The sequence below is a fragment of the Triticum dicoccoides genome, chromosome 3B, assembly GCF_002162155.2.
Source record: "Triticum dicoccoides isolate Atlit2015 ecotype Zavitan chromosome 3B, WEW_v2.0, whole genome shotgun sequence".
Taxonomy (NCBI): Eukaryota; Viridiplantae; Streptophyta; class Magnoliopsida; order Poales; family Poaceae; genus Triticum; species Triticum dicoccoides.
In genome coordinates, this window is record NC_041385.1 from 811,370,142 (window position 1) to 811,379,848 (window position 9,707).

At 43.2% G+C, this 9,707-nt stretch overlaps 1 protein-coding gene across 2 annotated transcripts in view; it reads right to left on the reverse strand.

Moving 5' to 3' along the window:
• Window positions 1-4,821: 4,821 nt before the first annotated feature.
• The window catches only part of LOC119278634 (WAT1-related protein At1g68170-like), a 10,230-nt gene continuing 5,344 nt past the window's right edge, over window positions 4,822-9,707 (reverse strand). The window contains exons 7-10 of one of the 2 annotated variants that reach the window (XM_037559969.1): window positions 9,375-9,526; window positions 9,163-9,254; window positions 7,865-8,017; window positions 4,822-5,273 (exon numbers count right to left, since the gene is read on the reverse strand). In XM_037559969.1, coding sequence (XP_037415866.1) covers window positions 7,881-8,017; window positions 9,163-9,254; window positions 9,375-9,526 — 381 coding nt within the window. In that variant the 3' untranslated portion in view covers window positions 4,822-5,273; window positions 7,865-7,880. Of the gene's footprint in view, window positions 5,274-7,573; window positions 8,018-9,162; window positions 9,255-9,374; window positions 9,527-9,707 lie in introns of those variants that run through there. The other variant, XM_037559968.1, reaches the window with a different exon arrangement.

Here is a 9,707-nt window from a genome sequence, read left to right on the forward strand (position 1 = left end):
TGCTGGCATGCTACGTACGTACAACCGTGTCTTGGTTGTTAGTGACAAACTCATCTGCACAAGGGTGTGGTTGGTGCTTGCTGGTGTAAGGAGTCATTGACTTCATCAGCATGTTCCAGGTTGTGCTATCAGGTTCTGCTAACAGCCTTTGTCCATTGGCCCTCAACCTCACAAGACCATTTTACACTCTGTCATGAACTCATGATTTTTTTAGAGAAAAGGCCATAGCCCGACTTTATAAATAAAGCCACACGGCAGCGTCACGGAAACCGAATAGGAAAGTAACCAGCTAGCAAGGACAACGCACACAGTGCACGAAGCAAAAAGTTAGAGAGTACCCAAAGAAGGAAGGATACAGGCAACTGCCATACACACGCGCAGGCCGGAAAGGAGAAAGACCTAAACTCCGCAAACCGCACCACCAGGATTAGGCGACGGGGTCCCGCCCGGAGATGTGAGATGCCGAAGCCCGAATTTTGTCGATGAGTAGGTCCAGGGAATCCCGATCAGCCTCCTTAGTCAATGATCTCCACTGCTGCAATAATATACATGATTTCAAAAGGACGTCAGCAGGTTTAGATGGGAAGATAAGCTCAATAGTAAATTTGTTCCTAATAGTCCAGAGAGATCATATCGATTGGAATCATACACATTTGCTTTTGTCATGCATATTCATCAGAAAGCTCCAGAGAGATCATATCGATATGTATCACAGAATCTGAGATGGGTCAAAACTTTGGTCTTTGTTTCTATAATTTCTGTACATTTGTACTGTATACATATGGCAAAACTGTATCAAAATCGGCTCATCCTCAAAAATGAGGATGCCAATCACAGGGAGTAGAGTGATGTAGAGTATTTATGAGCTAAGAATGTTTAGAAGAGAAACTCTGTTCTGGACTAATTTCCTGAACAGATTTCCTGCTCCATTCTGAAGATTTTGGATGCTGCACTCTAACTCCTGCAATTGCTCCTCCTCGCAAACAACGGCCTTCTGCTTCTTGTAAAATGCCTTGCAGACAAGGGACTGCTTTGGCATTTCAATTTGCTTCGACAAGAGATGGAGTGTGGACTCCAACAGAGAGATGCAGATCCCTCTTGCGTTGGTCAATAGCATGACCATCTTGTCGGATGCAGGCTTCTTGGCAGTCTTCTTGAAATGTTTTCTGGCCTTCTTCGCCAAGCGAGTAAAGGACTGGATCTTGGCTTGAGCAGCTGCATCATCTCCTTTTCTTAGAGCCAGCTGCAGCTCTTGGATGATGACCATCATCTCGGAGAAGGTCTCTTGCATGCTGTTGCAGAGATCTAACAGCTCAACGGAGCATTCCATCTCTCCATCCAACATCTTCCTCTGCTGGGAGGAGCAAACTTGGTGGCTTGGTAGGCAAATGATCTCATCAAGACCATCGTAGATGCTTGCAAGAGTCCTGAGACCATCGCACATCGTGCTGATGGAATTGGAGGAAGAGATGCTTGCTTCTAGGCTGTGGAGCTCTTGCTCAACTTCGGTCTCACTGACGTGAGGCCTAGAAGGCAAACTTGTCGATCTTTGGTGGAAAGCCATATCTGAGCTTGAAGCTTTTCTTTGTATTGTGGTCGATGAGGCTTGAAGAGAAGAACACCTTTTGGTTTGATGTGTCTACTTCTGTCGTGAGGCCTATTTATACAGAAATGCAAAAGCAGTAGCATTTGATTGGTAGACATGAAGAATCATGTCACTACATCTCCCAGATGCTGTCTCCTATGCCTAGAGATCTGTCAAAGAGATTACAACACTAAAGTTGTCTTATGATTAGTACATAATTTTGTGTGTCTACTGTTCTTTAGACGAGCCACCACATTATCATGTTCCAACAATTGGCAGCAAGAACCAGCATTAGCATGATTGCATTCAGTTGTGACATGCCTGTATTTAATAAGAGGTTTTCCTTGGTGGGCACTTTTGTGAATCACAGGTTTAAGTCCCGACTGTCGGAGCTGGCATGTTTAGGCCATGGAAACAAGATCCATGGCGGTTCAGCATGTAATCCCCACCGTGTAAGTAGCACGACCATTTCATATATTTATGCGTGCCCGTGGCCACCTTATTTTTTCCAATGTTTTTGTGCAATCTTATTACCTCTTCGTTGTACTGACCGATTCTCGGACATTGGCATCTTATTTTTCGGTGAAGTCTGAAATAAGCATATAAAGCGTCGGTTGTTCTTTGTGTTTTGTGAATCATTAGATGGGAAGCAAAAAAAACTTTGAGCACTGGCAAGTTTGGATTACGTTTTTCATAGACTATTGTTGATCCCGTAGAACATGCAAAAAGTTGTGGTTGTAGAGTAAATGTTTTTGTTATTTTTTCGCCCTAAATGCTTGGATGATATAGATGTCGATGATGTTAAAATTTGAGTGCAGTAATTTGGACTTTTCGTATGAAACAAAAGTATATTCATTGTAGTGCCAGACTGCACACCCTGTGGTGGTGGTGGAGAGTATGGGTAATATGATTGATTCTGCTAACTACAAGTAGGGACCTTTCGACTTTGATCTAGCATGTCTCATGCATAAGGAGCATGTAACAAACACATCTTCAAGCATGAAATGACCAAATGGATCAAAACTTCCGTTTCTCTTTCTACAGTATCATGTATATTTATACAGTGGAGTGTATCCATATGAGAAAATTATATGAAGGTCAGCTATTCCTTAAAAGGCGGATGCCAATCAGAGGGCGTGAAGAGTGAATCTCGAGAGTATCTATGAGCTAAGGATGTTGAGTAGAGAAACTCTGCTCTGGGCTAATTTCCTGAACAGATGTCCTGCTCCGCTTTCTCCGATACTGCACTCTAACTTCGACAGTTCCTACTTGCAAACAACTGCCTTCTTTTTGTGAAATGCCTTGGAAACAAGAGACTGTTTAGGCATTTCGATTTGCTTCGACAATAGATGGAGAGTGGTCTCCAGCAGAGAGAAGGAGATCTCTCTGGCCTTGGCCAACAGCATGACCATCCTTCAATCTGCAGAAATCTTCTTCGTGGCCTTCTTGAAATGATTCTTGGCCTTCTTCGCCAAGTGGGTGTAAGCTTGGATCCTGGCTTGAGAAGCTGCATCATCCCCTTTCCTTAGAGCCACTTGCATTGCATCTCTTTGATGATGGCCTTCATCTCGGCGAAGATCTCTTGCATGGTGCCACAGAGATCTAGCAGCTCGAGAGAACCTTCCATATCTCCATCCAACACAGTCCTCTGCTGGTAGGAGCAGAGTTGGCTGCTTGGTAGGCAGATGATCTCTTCGACGCCATTATAGATGTCTCCAAGCCTCCTCAGACCATCGCACATCACGCCGATGGTCGTGGAGGAAGAGATGCTTGCCTCTAGGCTTAACATCTCTTATTTGATCTCGGTCTCGGTGGCGTGAGGCCTAGAAGGCAAACTTATCGATCTTAGGTGGAAAGCCATGTCAGATCTTGAAGCTTTTCTCTATACTGTGGTTGAGGAGAGGAGGAGCAGACAAGAACTTATAGCTTAACGTATCTATGGTTCTGCTGACGCCTATTTATACGAAGCTATGCTTACAGCTGTACTGTAGCATCTGACTAGTAGATATGAGGAATCATGCCATTACATCTCCGTCATGTTGTCTGCTAGGCCTTAAGATCTGGCGGAAACATAGTGATCACAACACTAAAGTCGTCTAATGTTTACTACAATTTTTTATTGTGTCTGCTGCCCTCACATTGAGATGAACCATCACATTGTCATGTTCCACTTATTGGCAGCAAGGAAAAATTAAGAATGGTATAGTTTGGTGGTGGATCTTCACATAGTTGCATGCTCAAGCTATTATTTATTGGAATGCTGCTGGCTACTGGCATATTCTTCATTTCATCAGGTATTTTTCTTTTGTTGGATATACTTGTGATAACCACAGGCGGATCCTCAAGGTTTGGAGCCAGCAGTTTTATGACCTGGAAACACACAAGGAATGCAGCAAATGTTTTATCTGTTCAACATTTTATCCCCATCCTTTAAGTTTGAACTGTGACTCTGCTCACCAATCTTTTTTTTTCCAATGTTTTTTATACAATGTTATTTCTTTTTGGTTAGACTAATTGATTGTCAAGCATTCATGTCATTTTTTGGTCAAGTTTAGAATCCCAACAAGTTGTTTTTCTTTTTCAGGCTATTGCTTCTGTTGCCAGCCAAATGGTTCAATTCTGCAAACCCACAGAAACTATTGCATCTCTGTTTGCCTCTTAGATTCTACTGAAGCTCCTGTTGATTCTATTGAAGCTCTTGTTGCATATACAACACGATTGGATTTTATTTCAATGGTCAGGGAGGCACACCGGCAGACCTTACATGCTTGGGGCAGAAGTTCTAGTGCTATTTTCCATTTCCAGATGGAAAGGAAAAGAAGAGGAACATTTTGCTACCCGCATATGTAGTGCAGAAGTAGAAGAGTCTAGAGATAACAAGAATCTTGGCAGTTCAAGTCCTGGGAGTTTGTCACCTAGGCAAGTTTATGCCGCTCTGCTGTCATCTTATCGTTTCATACATCTATGAATGAGCATATTGGACTGTCGTGTTTTAGTAATCGGAGGCAAACTCACGCATGAGGATCGTTTTTTGTATTAGATCATGCTACGTACAGTTGTGTTCTTAGTTGTTAACGGAAAAATCATCTGCACCCTGAGGGTGTGCACGTGTGGTTGGTGCTTGCTGGTGTAAGGAGGCATCGACTCCATCAGCATGCTCTCCAGCGTCGTGCAATCTGTTTCTGCTAACAGCCTTTGTCCATTGGCGCTCAACGTCGCGAGATCATTTTACACTCTTGACAACATCGCTGGCACGTTTCAGTAGCATGCTTACAATTCGTCTAGTACTCATTCATAGATCACATACATCTTGTTCTCGGTCACGCTCATGCAAACTACAATGATAGGTTTGTTTGGCCTGAAATCGAAGCCGGGATCTTCGTTCCCGACGATTCCCTTGCTTGTGTTGAACATCATGTTCAACGAGTACTGCAAGGTCCGGTTCCTACCGACTTTCTGATGCATGCTAGAGATATGTCAACGACATAGAGGTCGCCTTTGATGGGATGCTTGACTGGTTTCCATGCACCGCGGTTGTAGAAGTTTATCACTCAGTCTATCAGTTGCAGATCATCTTCCTTTCCTCACCATTCTTCATTCTCATGTCAAACTCTATCAATGTGGGGCAAGCCAGCTCTTATGGTCAGTCCTTTTTTTTAGGTTGTCAGTCATTTAAATGAGAGAACCCCTGTAAAATTATTGTTGTTATTTTTTTTAAAGGCTCGACATAGAAGTTCGAGAAATATCTAAAACAAGAAACTATGCTTACAGGCAATGTACCAACAGTTTCAATAAATTGACGAATTATAAACTCTTATAAACGAAATAATTTGAGTTATACAATGAAAATTAGTCATGTACCAACAGTTAGTACAACCCGAGCATCCCTCCCGCGAGTGACAGGAGAGAAAACCTAGCCGCCGCCGGGGCCTCCCCTTCTCCTCCCTCGCCACTACCAGAGGGGGCGACCAGGTGAAGCCCCGTCGGCGGCGGGGATACCTCGTCCTCTCGCATGGTGGCTCCGCGTGGGCCGGGGCTGCTAGACCAGAGTGCAGTGCTAGTGGTGCGCAGTGGATCAAGGTTGTGATAGCAGCATGGCAGGTGCGCGTTGGGCAACCTGGGGCAGTGCATGCTCGGGGGCTCAACGATGGCAGCTTCGTAGTGGCCAAATCTGATTAGCGGCCGGCCGGCTATGTCATGGTTGTGGTGGAGATGGCGCCGTGGGTATGGAGGCTACTCTACTCGTGGCGGCCTGTCTTTGTGCCTGGCGTGTCCTGCTGGCGAAGCAGCGGTGCATTCTAGGGGTGGCATTCTCGGGCGGCAGATCTGGTGGTTGCCTTCTCGTCATAGTGATGGGAGGTCAAGCGCGGTAAGCATGGGGTGGCGCACGAGGGATTCATGTCCTAGTGCCGGGATCTGGCGGTCAAGGCGGCAGTTGCCGTTCATATGGGCGACGAAAGCGGCCAACGCGGTGGTGGGAGCACAATACAACACCGGGAATCAGGGCGGCGACCCCTCTCCTTCGACGGTGGTGGCCCATGTGGTCGTGTGGGAGATTCACAGGCTGAATCTCAATGTGGTGATAGCCTTTCTGAGGCTGGTGGCGGTATGGGACGTCCCCTCCATCAATAGATCGGGTTCAATGCGTCTCAGCAGGTGACACATGCGTCTCTTATGGAGGCGTCATGTAGTGCCTATCATCGTTAGGTGAAGCTGCCCGTGGGTGATTCGCCGGCGGATGCTACGCATGAAGGCTATTGCGGAGTAGTCAAGTCATGCCTTGTTCCGACAGGTGCTGCACGGTGGCTCTGGTGGAGATATCATGTTTAGCATGTCGCTGCTGGATCAAAGGTGGTGCGATAGTGACGGGAAGTGAGGCGGTATGCGACGTCTTTGTATTCCGACATCTTTTCACGAGGTATCCAATTATAAATGTGTCGGTAGACGGACAAGGGACGATGGTAGATGCGGCTTCAACAACGAGTTTGTGCACTCTAGTGGAAACACAACACAAGATCTCTGATCAGGTTATGTTGACGTCCGCCTGCATCATGTTCTTGCTGAAGATGGTGGATCGAAGCCTAGCATTGGTGATAGGAATCCTGAGATGAACCTTCGGTTGTACTCATCATCATCAGCGCACATGCGGCGATTCCTTCTTGAAGGCGTGGCCTAGGAGTTGTATATTTTTTGTTTCGAGTTTTTATTTTTATCGTAGAGTTAGTGGTTATCTAGTGACGTAACTATTGCCAGGCATGCGTGCTCGGGTTTTATTTCTGTCTTTTTTTTCGGATCGATGTTGTTCAGCTGCTGGATTTTTAGTTATTAATAACATAAGGCTGTGTGCACCGCTCGATAAAGAGGCTAGGGTTATCCTCCTTTTCGTAAAAAAAATGTACCAACATTTAAAACAAATGATCACATAAATTATAAACTCTAAGAAAAATATATAGTTTTATTTCTAGTAGAAGTAAAATATATAGTTGAGTTGTACAAAAGAATGTTAGCCATATACCAACAATTTAAACAAATGATAGCATACATCATAAACACCTACAAAAACAAAACAAAAAGTTTGATTCCTACAAAACAAACGTGGGTTGTGAATTTATTTCCATTAAAATTTGGGAAAATAACAAATATATGGAAAATATATAGCTAAACCTGGATGTGTACTCCCTGATGAACAATAAACTAATAAACTAAAAAAATAAGCAAAAAAACTGAAGATTTCATCAAAGATGCTGAAATGCTTAGGCGCTTAAAAAAGTTTTTTTTCCATAAATGACATTCGGGGACAGTGTCGCTTTAGTGGTCTGTGCTGTGTGGACTATCATGTTATGTACTCTTGTTCCCTTTCTATGTCACCCGGTGCATTATAACATATAATCTACGTGCATTGCATGTGTATGGCCCCTTCCATGTTGTTCTGCAGTGGTGCATATGGCTTGGATGTTAAAAGATACTATCACCGTGCCATCCAGTCTATATTTGCAAACATGTTTTATCTATGCATCATGATACACTTTATGTGCAAGCTCTATTTTTCTTTCAGCAACTACAAACATGATTTCTAACTATGTGCTTAAGAAGCTCCCAACACAATAATAAAATATCTAATTCAGCTATATATTGAACCGACTATCATATCCGATGGCTTACCGTTGGCTGGGCAATGTGTGGCAAGCCGCACCCCTATCTAGTACTGATGTATGGGCGAATGTATTTTAGAATCTTAGGCCCAGATAGATCAAGACAAAAAAAACAATTGGTAGCTACCATGATTACAAGCACTTCACTTGGAGACCCCTGCGTCCAGCTTCTCGTCAAGCTGGATAATGGAGCTCTCTAACGGCACAGGGTGGGGCCTCTCCTCAGTCATCGCAGTCATACCAGACCGCTGAATCTCTTTGTCCTCCTCTTTTTGCATCCCTGTACAATGTTTTATAAAGGAACACAGAACATATCATCAGTTGTTTGATCAAGAGAGCAAGTCAAGCTGCCAAGTAACCAATTCATCCCCCTATTCCCAAGTTCTTATTAGATTGTGTGCCAACTTCAATTGAAGTCCAGGAAAATTCCCTCAGCAAGCAACTTAATAAGCTTACACTCAAAATTCAAAACAGGCACGAGTTATAAGCTTCCACACAAATCTGAGATTCCAACTACATGCAAATGGGGATAAACTCGAATGTGCCGAGCAATCCAGTAGAAATTCTGCGGAAATTTTCTAGACCTATCTCCCGCTCCCACAGCGATAATACTCGCTGCACTCCACATGTACTTGGCAGAAGGACAGTAAAAATGCAATCCCAGAACATAAAATGCAAATCCCCCAGCCATCCCCGTTTGTCATGTTATCCTTAGTTGCTATGGTATTAAGCCAAATCAACCACAACAAAATGGTTTTCAAGAAGGGAATTATGTTTTCCACAAGTGCTTATAAGGCCTGTTCACCCAATATGCCGCAAGGTTATTACAAAAATGCAACAATGTATTTTCCAGGATTGTTTAATATCCCCTTAGGAGCAGTCAAAAGCAGATCACATTTTGTGATGCTGATCATGTAGACCTTCATCTAGACACCTCCCTATGTTAACAAGCCAACTATAGCATTTACTATTGAATATAACACAGGAAATTGCAACTTGAAAGTAACTAAACCACATATCATCCCAAACACAAGTTTTCTACTCAGTTCCGTACAACCCACCTCCAACCAAAAATGTAAAGATTTTTCACTTTCAACTCAGCCCAACAAGCGGAATCACTCCGCTTGTGTTTAAGGAAAGCTTGGAGCCCTCTAGTGTACTTGGCCGTAACTAACTTTTCCCACATACCATCAACACTCTCTAGTTTCCACCACCACTTCTTACACAAAAAATAATACTATTCATCTTATACAAAATTTTAATCCCAAAGCCACCTTCATTTTTAGGTCGACAGAAAATCTTCCATTTAATCATATAGTAATTTTTTTTAAAGAATCCCCCCTTTGCCAAAACAATTTTCTCCTGGTCTTATCTGAATTTTCAATCAGTCTCGGCAACCCTGTCATATACGTTACACATACATACCTGTAACCGATGCCGTCACCGCGTGTTGTTCATTGGCCTTTCCATAGAGGTATATGTATAGACCTCCTAAAACTAAAGCACTACCCAACAAGCTGTCATAAAATAGAAAATAGTAAACGTTAGAAAGAGCATGTAACTATGTAGAAGGTATATGTAAAAGAACCAATCTCTTGTTTAATATCTGTATTTCCAGGAAATAATGTATAATTTACCTCCCAACAGTGAGGCTTTCGCCTAGCAACAGCACTCCTAAAACTATGATGAAGATCGTCGATAACGTGCTGAACATGGCTGGAAAAACTGGCCCCCGCTTTTCAACAGCATATAGGTTCAGCCAATACTTGGCCGCTGTGCCAAGTGCAGCCTACAGATTCAAATCACAGGCAATCGCTAATTCATTGTCAATTCACTTAAATTGATTTAATAATAAACAAAGAAATGTTTTGAATATTTCAAAGCCAAAAGTAATGTTTTCATAGTTCTCAAACATACCCTTTTTTCATATAATACACCTACTTCATACACTGGCGGAGCTTAGCGTAGAC